Source organism: Malaclemys terrapin, chromosome 6, assembly GCF_027887155.1.
Source record: "Malaclemys terrapin pileata isolate rMalTer1 chromosome 6, rMalTer1.hap1, whole genome shotgun sequence".
Taxonomy (NCBI): Eukaryota; Metazoa; Chordata; order Testudines; family Emydidae; genus Malaclemys; species Malaclemys terrapin.
In genome coordinates this window covers 74,262,914-74,279,500 of record NC_071510.1, presented here as the reverse complement: position 1 = coordinate 74,279,500, position 16,587 = coordinate 74,262,914, and the positions used below count along the sequence as shown (strand labels likewise).

At 40.6% G+C, this 16,587-nt stretch overlaps 1 protein-coding gene across 1 annotated transcript in view; it reads left to right on the top strand.

Moving 5' to 3' along the window:
• The window catches only part of FAM81B (family with sequence similarity 81 member B), a 59,668-nt gene that overhangs the window by 22,904 nt on the left and 20,177 nt on the right, over positions 1-16,587 (top strand). Inside the window, exons 4-5 of the mRNA XM_054032333.1 lie at positions 6,174-6,292; positions 15,801-15,930. Of these exons, the coding sequence (XP_053888308.1) occupies positions 6,174-6,292; positions 15,801-15,930 (249 nt within the window). The remainder of the gene's footprint in view (positions 1-6,173; positions 6,293-15,800; positions 15,931-16,587) is intronic.

The window sequence follows — 16,587 nt, the reverse complement described above, 5'->3', positions numbered from 1 at the left end:
TCCCTGAGAGGCCAGCTACCCACTTCTGCCCCAGTTATTGAGCATGGGACAGTTCTCAGAGACTTCTTGGCCTTCTCAAAAGGTTAGATTTTCTCCAGTGGCTAAGATCTGCATCAGCAGGGACATCAGGGAGCTAATTACAGTTCCCTGATTCCCCTATGCAAGGGGCATTTACAACTGGCCATATACAGACAGATTCAGGCCCCATTTTGTCCAGAGTGGCACAAATGGCCTGGAAAAGGGAGATAATTTGGCTCAAAGATTCTGCTCATTAGAAGTTGGAACATGCTTGGACTTGTTAAAAACACATGGAGACATAAAATACCGGTTGGCCTGATGAACAGAGAAACCCATAGTTATTTAGGGCTTTGTGATGGGGTGAATTTCTAAAGATTTGTATCCAACCCCTTTAGAGCCGAATATCTTCCAGGATCAAGTTCTTCATCAGATTTCTAATCTGTCATTATTTCAGCTGGACCAGGGAACACCCTCTCTTGTCCATGTGAAACCAGGAAATGCAAAGGCTTGTGAAAGTAAAAATAAAACAGTTAATAGAGCTTAACACTGTGGTAATTAAATGAGAAGATGAGAATTTAAACTATTGAACCCTCAAGAAATGCTAATAATAAAGTTCTCAGTGGCACTCACCAGAAATTGGACGATTGATAGCAACTCCAAGATTAATTGTACTGAAATTGTCACTTAAAATTCCTCTGTTCCACACTTCAGCACTTGAATTTGGTCTCCAGATTTGCTGCAGCCTTAGCTGCCCAGCTTCCCAGCACACAAGACAACAGTGCCATGGGGATCCCTTGAAGCACTTAATTCAAGGGTACTTGGTTCCTTCAGTGCCACTGCCTCAGCAGTCCTGCACCCCAGGCAGGAGGAAGCCAGTATCTCTGCACCAGGGCACTAGAATTTGAAGGGTTCCCTGGCATTGCTGCCTCAGCTCCATGGAGCAATAAAGCAACAGAGGCCTTCGATAGGGCCCTTCAAGCCTTGGTGCAGAGTTCCCTCACAACCCAGGCCCCCGGATAGCACTCATCCCTCCCATGCAGGCATCTACAACCAAATCACTCATCTTCCATCCCATAATTCCTATATCCTCACTGACCCACCTTCATTTCCCCTGGTGCACCACAGAAATTGTACTGAGACAATCCCTGCCCCAAAGAGCTTACAATTTATTTTTCTGTTTACAAAGTGCCTAGCAAAAGGGGGACCTGGTCCATAATGGGGGCTGCTAGGTGCTCCCACAATACAAACATTATTAATAATTATTAATTATTATTAATAATAATAATAAATATATATATATGCTAAAAATCATAAATCATAGCCTTTATTTTTAAAGGTATACAAATCAAGTAATTTACCCTCCATCCCCAAAATCTGAGTACTTTAAAATTGTTAGAATCTTGGGGTATTCTCTAGCCTGGAATTCATTTTTTTAACTCCACCACAGAATGTAATAGTCACTATTAATTCAGATCTTGGCAAAGGCAACTGATAGGAAGAATTTAAGTTAACAAACTGTGTTCCCAGAACCATCCTGACATTTTGATGACATCATTAACAATGCTCAGGAAAAGAGGTAACCACAAAACAGTCATCAAATACTTCTGGCTGGTGTTGCATAAGAAACAGCAGGACAAAAGCAATCAGTGTTTGTCAGATGGAAAACAACAAAACCATTAGTGAAAGAAACACTTAAAAATGATTGAACACTGACTTTGACCAGCATTGAACAGCTTTCACAGGTGCAGTTATTTGAATATATTTCACTCCCCCAAGGTTGGCAAGTTGTGGGAACTTAATACTGTTTGGAGTCCAGGAAATTAGATGAAGAACTGGAGTAGTGATTTCTCTCAATAAATAGGATATTGGTGCTTTCCATCTTAATAAATGAAAGACAGATACTGCTTTTGTCAACCAAAGAGCAGGTGTCTTTCATTCAACATTTCATATTTGTGGATTTATCGCACCACCTTTGCCTTGTTAGGCATACTACAAATGAATCATTTGAGCTGTGCTAATATACTTGACCTTTTGAGAATAACATTTTTCTACCAAAGAACAAAAATAAATGTATAGGGCTCACTATTTCGGATGCATGTCATGTGCATTGTCACTAGAGCTGTGCAGACAGAATGAAAAGATTGTCATTACATTTTGCTCTCCACATTTCCCCCTCAGTTCTCTCATGCGCCATCTCTCTCAAGCCAATGCTAGAATGCCTTCGTCTGCTGCAGAGATGTTACAGAGCTGATGTAGGGCCATTTATGTTAGGGGTATTCCCTGGTGGCATTAGGGCTCTTATGGCTGCCCTATGACCGCGTTGCACCAATCTAAGTGGTATTAAAAAGGGCCACAGGTCAAAGATAAATCAGGCCTATAATTTTTTCTGACTGTTTGACAGTGTGTTAAAACAAGTCAAAAAAATTTCTGTTAACTCTCAGAAATACATGGGATGGGCTCAGACAGTCAGGGATTCAGAACAAGGGCCATGTGACTTTCATCTATATCACTTCCACAGTACAGCCAAAGTCAGCTCAATATCTACAATGCATCACAAAAGCTGCCTTCAAAACTTTTGCTAAATTCTGTGTAACAAAGATAAAACTGTACCCAGCTTCAATGATAATTTTACTGATTCAAAAATGTTGCATTAAGCACTGCATGTTCGAAGAAGCTCCAGGAACTTGACAATGGGCAAATCTCAAGTTACTCTGATTTTACATAGAATGCTATACTCAGCTCTAATCAACAGATAACTTGAAAAATCTGCTACTGTGTTTGTGCAGTATGGAAGTTTTCAATGTATATGTCCTCTCTCCTGCTCAAATTGGAACTCATCCTAAAATGTTTACTCAACTCTGTTAGTTATATCAGACAGACAGAATCAGAGGTGGGGCTGGTAACACAACTTCATGTTAAGGTTGCCTGCCAGTTCCCATTATATGACCCTGTTTTCAATTACTTATAACTTTGCCAAACCTTATCTGTTCAAGCTCAAATGTCCCATGCTGCGTGTGTGCCTCAGCTTTATATATATATATATATATACACACACACACACACACAAATCTTCAGCCAAAATGGAATAGCCACTTCTGAGAACAAGGCTAATGAAAAATACAATATTTTGCCCATGTTAAAAAAAATCACAGGGCTGTGCTTTGGACGTATTAACTGCTATATCCTGTAATGCTAAGTCTCTGGAAAAAAAGTCAGGTCCTAGATGACGCATAGACTGTATGGCACAAAGGGACCATCATGATCATCTAGTCTGTCCTCCTGCATATCGCAGGCCACAGAACTTCACCCACCCATTCCTATAATAGGCCCATAACTTCTGGCTGAGTTATTGAAGTCCTCAAATCTTCATTTAAAGACTTAAAGTTACAGAAAATCTACCATATACTCTAGGTCAAACCAGCAAGAGACCCATGCCCCATCCTTCAGAGGAAGGCTAAAAAACCCCAGGGTCTCTGCCAATCTGACCTAGGGAAAATTCCTTCTCAACCTCAAATATGGCAATCAATTAGACCATAAGCATGTGGGCGAGACCAACCAGCCCGACACCTGGGAAAGAATTCTTGGTAGTAACTCAGAGCCCTCCCCATCTAGTGTCCCATCTTGTAGCAATTGGAGATATTTGCTAATAGCAGTTGCACATGGGCTGTATGTCATTGTAGACAATCTCTTCATACCATCCCCTCCAAAAATGTATCAAGCTCAGTACTAAAACAAGTTAGGATTTTTTTTTGCCCCCACTACTTTCCTTGGAACTCTGATGGTTAGAAACCTTTGTCTAATTTCATGCCTAAACTTCTTGATGGCCATTTTATATACATTTTTTTCTTGTGCCAACATTTGCCCTTAACTTAAATAATTCCTCTCCCTCCCATGGTGTTTATCTCTCTCATGTATTTATAGTGAGCAATAATAACTTCTCTCAGACTTCATTTTGTTAGGCTTAACAAGCCAAGCTCCTTAAGTCTCCTTTCATAAGGGAGGTTCCCCATTCCTCTGATGATCCAAGTAGCTTTTCTCTGCACCCGTTCCAGTTTGAATTAATCTTTCTTTAACAAGGGAGACCAGAATTGCACACAGTATTCCAAATGAGGTCTCACCCAATGCCTTGTATAATGATAACAACACTTCCCTGTCTTTACTGGAAATACCTCGTCTGATGCATCCAAGGATTGCATTAGTCTTTTTCATGGCCACATTATATTGGCGGCTCTTAATCATCCTGTGATTGACCAAAACACCCAGGTCTTTCTCCTTCTCCGTCGCTTCAACTGATACATCTCCATCTTATAGCAAAAATTCTTGTTGTTAGTCCTTAAGTGCATGATCTTTCACTTTGCATTGTTAAATTTCACCCCATTTCTATTACTCCAATTTTCAAGGTTGTTCAAATCTTCTTGTATGATATTCCGGTCCTTCTCCATATTGGTAATATATCCCAACTTTGTGTCACCTGCAGATTTTATTAGCACACTCCTACTTTTTGTGCCTAGGTATTAGTGAAAATGTTAAGTAAGATTGGTCCCAGCACCAGTCCCTGAGGAACTCCACTGGTAACTTCTGTGACCGAAAGCATCCCTCTATTCACACTGTACACACCATTGTAATAGTCTTAATACAAAATATGCTTTGGGAGGTATCATTTGAAAACTGATAACTTGCTGGTCAATAATATCATGGTGAAATGTGTGTAGCAAAATTATATGTAAAGTTATTAATACCCCCGTATAATGTTGCCAGCACATGTTCAAACCCACACAATCTTGACTAGCCAAAAGTTGTTAAAGAGTTCTGTCTTAAACAAAGGAATGTGTGTTTACTTCAGTTTACATATAAGTAGTATACAGGGTCCTTGAGGCAGCAGGAGGGGGAAATGACAGGAGACAAGGCAAATCTGCATTTCAGCATACACACGGCGAAGAAAGAGCATGGAGCCAACTTCACCACCAGACTCCACGCCACCTTCTTTATGGTTTGAATAAACTTTGCTTTGAGGGGTAATCCTCAGAAGAGTCCACTTGAAAGGGTGACTGGACTATAAAAGTGAGTATTGGAATCAGGCATGGAGATTACATAAGCATCTCCCAGATTCCTAGTTTAAAGCTCGTTCAGTCAGTTGTGCCAACCTCTATCCCAGAAGTCTATTTTCCTCCCTGCTCAGGTGGAGTCTATCCCATGAGAACAGTCCTCTGTCCGTGAATGCTTCCCAGTGGTTGAACATCCCCAAACCCTCCTTATAGCACCACTGCCTGAGCCATCGTAATATTGTCTCATCTTCATTGTCCTCTTCTAGGGACAGGTAGAATTCCACTGAAGATCACCTGAGCTCCCATTTCTTTAAGTGTCTTTCTTGGTCTGGTGTAGTCTTCCTTGATGTGCCCCAGCAAAAATCTAGCAGTATCATTTGTTTCCATGTGAAGGACAATCAGTGGATTCCTTCCTGCTCCCATTAGGATCCTCTTCAGCCTCAGATCCATACCCCATATCTTAGATTCCAAAATTTTGAGCACCCAAAATAAGTAGATTTTTTTACCTTAAACTTTCTGCGCCTTAGTTATCCATCTGTAAAATGGGAGTAATACCACACCCTTACCTCACAGGATGTTTTTAAAATAAATTAATGTTTGAGAAGCACTCAGATGTTATAATGATGAACACCTTTGAAAAGCACATGAGAAAATTAATAACTCTATCTTCAGAGTAGGGTTTGAATAGAATATAGTAATTAAGGTATGTGCCCACACATTGAACAATGAGGATAAAACAGTTCATGCTGTACACTTGAATGCAGTCTGGGTCCTATGGAAAAAAATAGCATGTGATCATATAATTAAAGACTGAATCATAATGCATATGCACAAAGGGGGCAAATTAAGTTTTCATAGGCAACCTTCATTTGGGATTTCCTGACTTTTGTTTGCTTGACTTTGCAAACTTAAATGTTCTTGCAATGTAGTTTTTATTTGCGTAATTTAGATAGACACTATAAAGGAGTACTGCTGTGCTGTAGAAATTGAAATGAAAACTTTGACAACTCTTTCTTTAAAGGATGTTTTTGCTAAGCTCTGAAATATTAATAAATGAATAATGAAGTGGTAAACTAAACAAGCTAATAGGATGTGACTATGAATTTATAGGTTTTGGAGAAAGAAATAAGAACAAGAGATAATGTTGCAACAGGAACAACTTTTGCTGTTCAAAGTTTGGACCATAAATACCTACATGGATTTGGGGACCTGCGTGGAAGGGTGGCCAGGTAAGTAAAACATAATGGGCCTGATTCTCATTTTCACTGCTCTAGGTGTGTAAAGGGGCCTTAAAGTGGGTATAAGAACATAAGAACGGCCATACTGGTTCAGACCAAAGGTCCATCTAGCCCAGTATCCTGTCTTCTGACAGTGGCCAATGCCAGATGTCCCAGAGGAAATGAACAAAACAGGTAATCATCAAGTGATCCATATCCTGTCACCCATTCCCAGCTTCTGGGAAACAGAGGCTAGGGACACCATCTCTGCCCATCCTGTTAATAGGCATTGATGGACCTATCCTCCATGAACTTATCTAGTTCTTTTTTGAACCCTGTTATAGTCTTGGCCTTCACAACATGCTCTGGCAAGGAGTTCCATAGGTTGACTGTGAAAAAATATTTCCTTTTGTTTGTTTTAAACCTGCTGCCTATTAATTTCATTTGGTGACCTCTAGTTTTTGTGTTATGAGACGGAGTAAATAACACTTCCTTATTTACTTTCTCCACACCAGTCATGATTTTATAGACCTCTATCATATCCCCCTTAGTCATCTCTTTGTCATGCTGAAAAATCCGAGTCTTATTAATCGCTCCTCAGATGTCAGCCTTTCCATACCCCTAATAATTTTTGTTGCCCTTTTCTGAACCTTTTCCAATTCCAATATATCTTTTTTGAGATGGGGCGACCACATCTGTATGCAGTATTCAAGCAGTGGGTGGACCATGGATTTATGTAGATGCAATATGATTTTTTCTGTATTATTTAATATCCATTTCTTAATGATTCCCAACATTCTGTTAGCTTTTTTGACTGCCGATGCACAGAGTGGCTGTTTTCATAGAACTATCCACAATGATTCAAAGATCTCTTTCTTGAGTGGTAACAGCTAATTTAGACCCCATCATTTTATGTGTCTAGTTGCCTAGATTATGTTTTCCAATGTGCATTACTTTGCATTTATCAACATTGAATTTCATTTGCCATTTTGTTGCCCAGTCACCCAGTTTTGTGAGATCTTTTTGTAGCTCTTTGCAGTCTGCTTTGGACTTAACTATCTTGAGTAGTTTTGTATTATCTGCAAATTTTGCCACCTCACTGTTTACTCCTTTTTCCAGATCATTTATGAATTTGTTGAATAGGATTGGTTCAGTACAGACCCGTGGGGGACACCACTATTTACCTCTCTCCATTGTGAAAACTGACCATTTATTCCTACCTTTTGTTTTCTATCTTTTAACCAGTTACCAATCTATGAGAGAACCTTCCCTCTTACCCCCATGACAATATACTTTACTCCCTTTTACACTGCCAGAGCAATGTGAAGTGTTCTTAGTGCAAATAAGAATCAGGTTCAATGTGTTAGTAAAATACAGTACCAGGTTTACAATGGTGCCAATGGTGCCATGATGCCAGGCCCACACTCAGAAGGGGCCCTGGCATCCAGACTGTGGACCTGCCCTCTGCTCCACCCATGCTCTGTCCAGAAGCTCTGCCTCACTCAGCCTCTTCTCCCCAAGATCCCACCCGGAGCTCACTCCTCTCTGATCCCGGCCCGCCCCTGCTCACTCCTCTCCGCCCCTTCCCCACCATGTTAGCAATGGGCAGGGCCTCAGGGAAAGAGGCCGAGTGGGGGTGGGGCCTCAGGGCAGAGCACAGGCGGGGCCCAGGGAGAAGAGGCTGAGCGGAGGTGCGGCCTTGGGGCAGAGCATGGGCGGAGCAGGGGGTGGGGTCACGGCTCAGGTATTGGAGCCGAAAAGATTAATCCGGCCCTGGTAAAATCTATAATGCTAATGAATAATAATTACATCTTTCAGACTCAATTCTTCCTCAAAAACGTATAACATTTTAGAGATATTATCCTTGATGTGCTGGCTAGATTTCAACTTGAGTAATTACTTTTCCCCCATCTAAATTCCCCTGTAGTTTCAATTATATATGGCATAGAATTTTTCATTTCCTCTCCTAAAACTGAGCACAGCAACACTACTGTACGACAGCTAAGTACCACTGTGTTCCACCGCAGAGATGGATGCATTTTAGTGGTGGATGCAGGGATAGCTGTAGTCTGTAAAGTGCATTCAATATTTTGGAATATGTAGATGAGTGTTGTGCTGGAGAAATTTTCAGGGTGCTAGGGAAAGATAGACTTCTTCCCCTCAGGCTATGCTGTAACAAATATTGCCCAGATAACTTGCACCTAATAGAGAGTTGGCTGAGGAGCTCTCTGGCCCGCTGATGTTAATTTTTACTAAATCTGGAATAGTGGGGGAATTCCAGAAGATGGAAGGGTGCCAGTATTGTACCAATATTAAAAAGGGCAAGCAGAATATCCATTCTGGTTAGTCTGATATCAGTGCCAGTCAAAAGAAAGGAAAAGCGGATATAGTATTCAACGGATAAAGAATTAAAAAATAGTAGGAATATAATTAATGCCAGTCAATATGGTTTTATGGCAAACAGGTCTTGTCAAACAAACTGATTTTATTCTTCTATGAGATTACAGGTTTGGTTGATGAAGGCAACTGTGTAAATGTAATATACTTAGTCTTTTGTACGGTGTTTGGCTTAGCACTGCACAACATTCTGATTTAAAAAATACAATACACTATACAATATCTATAGAGCACATGATGAATGCATTGAGAATGCATTGGCTAGTGGACAGATCTCAAAAAGTAGGGGAATCATCATTGAATGGGGTGTCTCTAGTGGGGTTCTGCAGAAACTGGTACTAGTCCCGACTCTATTCAACATTTTTATCAATGATCTGGAAGTAAACATAAAATCACTGCTAATAAAATTTGCAGATGACACAAAGATTGGCAGAATGGTAAATAATGATGAGGACAGTGCAGTCATAGTGTGGTCTGAATCGCTTGGTAATGTAGTCTTATCCAAACAAAATGCAAAACGTGCAGCCCAATGCAGTTATACATCTAGGAACAATGAATGCAGGCCATGCCTACAGGATGAGCGAGCTGTATTGTGGAAAGCAGTGTCTGTGAAAAGGATTTAAGGGTCACAGTGGACAGGCAATTAAACATACAGAGGGTCCTGTGCCACCTTTAAGACCCACAGAAGTATTGGGAGCATAAGCTTTCGTGGGTAAGAACCTCACTTCTTCAGATGCAAGTAATGGAAATTTCCATAGGCAGGTATAAATCAGTATGGAGATAACGAGGTTAGTTCAATCAGGGAGGGTGAGGTGCTCTGCTAGCACTTGAGGTGTGAACACCAAGGGAGGAGAAACTGCTTCTGTAGTTGGATAGCCATTCACAGTCTTTGTTTAATCCTGATCTGATGGTGTCAAATTTGCAAATGAACTGGAGCTCAGCAGTTTCTCTTTGGAGTCTGGTCCTGAAGTTTTTTTTGCTGTAAGATGGCTACCTTTACATCTGCTATAGTGTGGCCAGGGAGGTTGAAGTGTTCTCCTACAGGTTTTTGTATATTGCCATTCCTGATATCTGACTTGTATCCATTTATCCTCTTGCGTAGTGACTTTCCAGTTTGGCCAATGTACATAGCAGAGGGGCATTGCTGGCACATGATGGCATATATAACATTGGTGGACATGCAGGTGAATGAGCCGGTGATGTTGAAGCTGATCTGGTTAGGTCCTGTGATGGTGTTGCTGGTGTAGATATGTGGGCAGAGTTGGGATCGAGGTTTGTTGCATGGGTTGGTTCCTGAGTTAGAGTTGTTATGGTGCAGTGTGTGGTTGCTGGTGAGAATATGCTTAAGGTTGGCGGGTTGTCTGTGGGCGAGGACTGGCCTGTCTCCCAAGGTCTGTGAAAGTGAGGGATCATTGTCCAGGATGGGTTGTAGATCACTGATGAAAGGCCTTAATTCTGTGTGTGTTTTTTCAGTGTTACAAAGGCATAGTCTTGAAAAAACAGTGTTACATAAATTGTGGACAGTCTCTGTCATATACAGTAGTTGAGACTAGGTGAGCTAATGCCTCCTTCTAGCTTTAAACTCTAATAATCTATTGTACTTCTAGGGCTGTAGCAACTCCCAGGGAAGAATCATGACCCTTCCAGAAGGGGAACGGTCACAAGTTTAATTATATAGGGATGGATCCACTAGCCATCCACCAGGCCTGACAGCAAACGTGTCCCAATTAGCTCCAAGGAGCTCTGTATTCCATGCATCTGCAATCCTCCCTTTTCTCCACCACTTTTTCCTCACTCCCACACCAGGGACAGAACTGCAGTAGGTTGCCAGCACTTGGGGATCCCAGCCTTTGGAGTGAAGTATTCGCCCCTGAGGAAGCCAAATTTCCAGCTTGGCAGTGCTGGAAACCTATTTTCATTATGCATATTGGGCCAGATTCTCTACTAGTGTAAATTAACACATTTCTATTATAGTCCATGGAGTTATGCCAATTTACACCAGCTGAGATTCTGGCCCATTATATTAGTCACTTGATAAGCAGAGGGTTGCAAAACCCCATTTTTCAGTTGCTCAGAACTGTCCTAAAATTTCACTTTGGGTTGAAATTTTCCATGGTTGTACACAACCTAAAGATGATTTTTTTTTTTTAAACTAAGGGGGAAATCCATGCAGCCATATGTGTTAAGCAAGGCTGAGAAAAGCATACTTGTACCATTGTAAAAAATTATTGGCACACTCTTTTTTCACACAAATAACTCAAAACAGCTGAAGTTGAGACTTGAATAGTGCCCACTGAGGTGTACATCCACAGCTGCACTTGCAATTTAGCTTGTCACTGCAGTTCACACCTTGTTCTCAAAGGAAACCTGCACAAAACCTTCAAAAGATAAGTCTGGGAGCTTAAAGTCATTGCTTGCTAGACACTAAAAATCATGGTTTTAATAAAGGCAATGGATTTATGGCTTATTACAACAATCTGTAACCCACTAACCCCCTTTTTTGTACTATGACTGGAGAGGTACTAACAGGCCACTTCACCTTGAATGGTTTCTCAGAATGTGTAACCAATCTGTTCCACCTTATATTTAGCTCTGAGTACCTTTCCCAGATCTGAAGAACAGCTCTGAGTAGCTCCAAAGCTTCTCTCTTTTACCAACAGAAACTGGTCCAATAAAAGTGATTACCTCACTCACCTTGTCTCTCTAATACAATTTTAAGCAATTGAAAAATCATTTGTGAGCATGCTCACTGAGTAACTGCTGAGATTTTCCAGTAGTGCCTAATTAATCACACCTTGCTCTGTGACCTCCCAGTGCACATTTTCCCTTATGCACCTTGGCCAATACAAGGGCTGCTACCTTTAGACTATTGTTGAATGTGGGACAATTTGCTTGAGTTTTTCTGCACCAGATGGGCCGGCAGAATAGCTTCAGTAGCTTCACTGTCAGCCTGCTGCAGGTTCTCAATTTCATCTCTCTTCCTCCACAGACTCATGGGTTTGCTCCCTCAGTAGGATCTCTGGGATCCCTTACAGTGTTCCACACTCCTATGCCCACAATGATCACCCCCAGAGCTGCCATGGCAAGCACTGAAAACTCTGTGGGCTTTGACATTAAGGAATTTCCACCTAAATCCTACCCTTGCAAAGCTTTACATGTAGGAGAGTACAATTCAACACCACCCCCTAGGATATTTGTATGTAAATAAGCATTTTCTTCCTTTCAATCAGCCCCATCTTCCTCTTCCTGCCTTATCCATGCATTGATATCCTAACCTATTCTGCGAAGCTGCAATAGTCACTCCCATGGCAATTTCTGTGATGTCACAACAAGAAGATTCTGACACTAGCTTTGGGCTGACCCCTCTATACAGGAATGAAAGGAACTGCAGAAAACAACACCTGAAAATGAAACACGGTTGCTCATATACAATGACAGAACATGCATGGGGCCTAAATCACTACCAGTACTGTTCTAGAAACTGACTCCAAGGATCTCATGTATTTTTAAAGAGAGAGAAGAGCAAGTCTTCTAACCTCAGCAAAACTTGTGAATGTTACAGCACCAGGGATGCCTTTACTAGCTGCACTTAAACAGTCAATTTTTAATGGAGTTATGTATGAATAATTGCTGTTAGGTTAAGGTGCAGTACAATTATATGATTTCCACATCATAAGCACTTTCATTTTTTTTTACTACTAGTCTCCCTCTGGAAATGCTGAACCTTAATTGGGCACTTTGCCTGCAGTGTTGGGAACCAGTGAAAAAGGGAAATGACCCAGTACTGAAAAAACTGAGTACCGTTATAATCATGAATAGTACTTTTATTTGTCACATTTCTTTGCTCTCCACTGTAAGAAAAAATGCAATTTAGTACCTCTATATTAGTCAGCATTCAAGAAGTCACAAATAAACACCTTGTGAAAGACATGACATGATGGAGAAGATCTCTGGCTTTGATCTCCCATGGAGCTCATGGGCAACCCTAAACCATATCCGCACAAACCATAGTAGATGCAGATACTTGCTGCTCAAGTGGAAAATTAAAGACTGTGCCGTGTGTGACCATGGTCACCCAGAACAGACCATGGAACATATAACAACTCAATGCCCAATTCACAAATATGAAGGAGGCATCACGGCAATACACTCTGCTACTCCAGATGCAAATATCTGCCTTAACCGTCTAAATGTAATATATCAGAGGGGTAGCCGTGTTAGTCTGAATCTGTAAAAAGCAACAGAGGGTCCTGTGGCACCTTTAAGACTATCAGAAGTATTGGGAGCAATTTTCCTTTCTATAGTATGCCTTCAGGCCTGAATCTTCATGTGTATGTATGCAAAAATGCAGACACATATTTTCCACATACAATTATTATGCGATTGAGTGTTCAGCCAGAATAACAGCATCCATAAACAACACCATAGACATCTATTTGGTCATTTGCGTACATAATCTTGCTAATAATGCTATCTAGCTCCTATAGAGAACTTTTCCTCTGTCAATTTCAAAGTGCTTTAGAAAGGAGGACTCAGTATCCCCTTTTTATAGATGGGAAAACTAAGGCATCGAGAGATGTAGTGACTTGCCCAAGGCCACCCAGTAGTCCACTGGCAGAGCCAGAAATAGAACACGTCTCATGGGTCCCAGTCCAAAGTTCTAGCCACCAGTTATGCAAACACAGTTGTCTTTACCCAATTATGAAAATCAGGTCCTTCGTCTGCTGTGACTGTACTTTTAACATCCTGCATTAAACATTCTCTGCATCTGATGTTTAGGTTATTTTGTTTGGCTTGTTATACTTTAAATTATTTCTTCTTATTGATACAGAGCCCTTAATCCTCATCTTTCTCATGTTGTTTACATTTTTCAAAAGCCTACTTATTGCTTAGAGTTGGGATTTTAAAAAGGAGTCTAAGGGAGTTAACAGGCAAATGGGAGCTGGGTGCCTAACTTTCATAGGCTCTCTGGTAATATTAATAGTTATGCAGGCTGGGATTTGCATGACCTTCTATCTTTTGCCAGGTTTAATGTCAGTTGTTTATAGATGCTCTCTCCCTGATGGTCTGACTCCTTTAGAACTCTGTCCTGCACATTATAGAACAGAATTAAAACTGACTTTGCCTTCTGCGTGCCAGCAAAATCAACATTTAAAAAGTTATAGGACCAATTTATAAGCAGGAGCAGCTCTCTCAACTTCCAGAGAGTTGTGCCTCCTTACACCAGATATAAATTGGACTCACCCTGCCTAGAGTTTTTTCCACTAGCTCTTGCCTTCACAAGCAATTTACAACAAATAATTCCATAATCTCTAGATTATAGATGCTTTGTACTTCATATTATTCTTGGCTTGTTTCCCAGAGTTTGGGCCAAAAAAGCTGCTGACCAAGTAAACAATTCAACAAGCTGTGTAAGAAAGCAATCCTGCTGTCTCTCTAGACATATGTTCACCTTCTTGGTTATTATGTAATTGTTCTCCAAATCAATAATCCCTTTTGATCAAAGTTCTGGCCTACTTACAGGGTCTCTATTATCTACAATGACATTTCCTGTTCCACTTTATCTAAATGCTCTGGAGGTCTATCACAATATCCAAGAATCATCAGAGTAGGTTTATTGTCAACTTTTATTTAAACACTTTCAATCACATCCACCAAAATCTCTCTTCAGACTTTTATCTAGCAACAATGTTGACGCTCCTTCTCCTGTTTTACTCTGTCTAGTCCTTAGGAAAATAGTTTATTCAAACATTTAAAATGTAGTTGATTTCCTTACTCAACTTTTATAACAATATTCGTATTACATTGCATATGAGGTGTCCTTAAAAGTCCTATCAACTATCTTATTATAAGTACTCTTAGCATTTGAATAGAAAAATCCTCCAATAGGGCAAGCTGCTGCAGCCTACAGAGAGGTTGTGGGAGTGCTCTACGGCAGTGAAACCAGCATGGATATTCTGCACAAGGAAGGGCACCAACTGTGAAGATGTGTTTCAGAGTAACAGCCGTGTTAGTCTGTATCCGCAAAAAGAAGAACAGGAGTACTTGTGGGACCTTAGAGACTAACAAATTTATTAGAGCATAAGCTTTCGTGGACTACAGCCCACTTCTTCGGATGCATATATTTTTTGTGAAGATGTGGTGCAAGTACATTCTGCTTCCCTTCAATGCTGTGGAGCAGTGTCTGGTGTGGCTCTCGCCAGGCCGCTATGCAGGTGCATTGGCCAATCCTCTCACGCTGAAAGATATGCACAGAAGTGGTAGATATGAATCTACCTGACCATCTTAACAAAATGCCTAACTTGTATTAAATAATAGATTCTAGAGAGAAAGAGAAACAGCACTTTAAACGGCCTTAAAAGTCAAGTTAGTTAAATATTATTCAGTCATTCCATTGTTCAACAAATGTTGTTGTTGTCAAATAATTTGCCCATTTTTAATCATCACACAGATTTTGGTGAATGCAGCTGGGAGAGTTAAAATAGATGGTGACAAACTGCTTATAAACCAGTATACTTTTGTCAGTAACAGCACTAAAACTGCTCTTCCTTAGCATCTGCCTCCAACCTAGATTCACAAACTAGAACATCAGTTGCAGCAATGTATCAAATCTGTTCCTAGGCATTTGTTTCTAATGTAAACACAGCTGCACCTGGACTCCAAATTAGCCCATGGGCATACATTTTAGAGCTCATTTAACTCTTTACTTCTTGGATTATTTCATTGTACAAAACATAGAGGACCCAGTCCTACAAGTTGCAGAGCTTCCTCTGTTTCCATTGCATCAATGGGAGTTCTGTGGTTTACAAGAGATGGTCAGCATATCAGCCCTATGCTTCACAGGGCCAAATGCTGACTGCCTTCAACTCCCATTGACTTCAATTATTGCAGAAAAGTAATTATTTCCCTAGGCAACCAGCTCTGGAAGCAGGATTGGGTATCAGGATTATTGTATCAATGTTTAGCCCAGCCTATCCTGCCACCAGTCAGGATGCTGCCAGGGGACATGGGGCAATTGAATAGTGGCATGTTGAGGCTATCAATTGTCTTCAAGTGCAAAAATAACATTATTCTACTATTGATACACTTCATGTTTTGTAGTTAACCTCTTTTTTTATTCTAGATGTGATGCGAGCATTGCAAAGCTATCTGGAGACATAAATATAATCAGGCACGAGATCCAGAGGCTAGAGAAAGGGATTGGTGGCATCCGCTCTACCTCGGAAAGTTATGCTAATAATTTAGAGATGAAGGTGAGCAGATGAACACATAATGAAAAAAGAAGATATTTTGGCTGTAAGATATGCATATAAATTATCTTTTCTCATCACAACTGCTGACCAATGTTAATGGTGGATGTGATATTGACACTGGTTTATTTATTTGTTTAAACAAGCCCCTTTCCATTCCAGTAACATTATACAATAGCATGGATGGGAGTGTACACACACTAAGGAGTAATACAAACTAAACAATGCACTCCTGGGATGTGGGAATCATGAAATATTAAAAAAAATCACATTATAATTTGCTAATAATATTTCATTACACAAACCTTAGACCCTCGAGCCCCGTCTTGTTTTAAAATGCATCTTGAAATTCCAGATCCAAGGACTTTGAAGTTGGAAAATACCACAGGAAACCAGGATTTTATTCTTTAGTTTCAGCTTCAGAAGTAGCTGGGACAGATCTAGTTGCTTAAGTGCATAAGGGGGAGGGATAGTTTAGTGGTTTGAGCATTGGCCTGCTAAACCCAGGATTGTGAGCTCAATCCTTGAGGGGGCCACTTAGGGATCTGGGCCAAAAATCAGTACTTGGTCCTGCTAGTGAAGGCAGGGGGCTGGACTCAATGACCTTTCAAGGTCCCTTCCAGTTCTAGGAAATAGGTATATCTCCATATTTAAATTAAC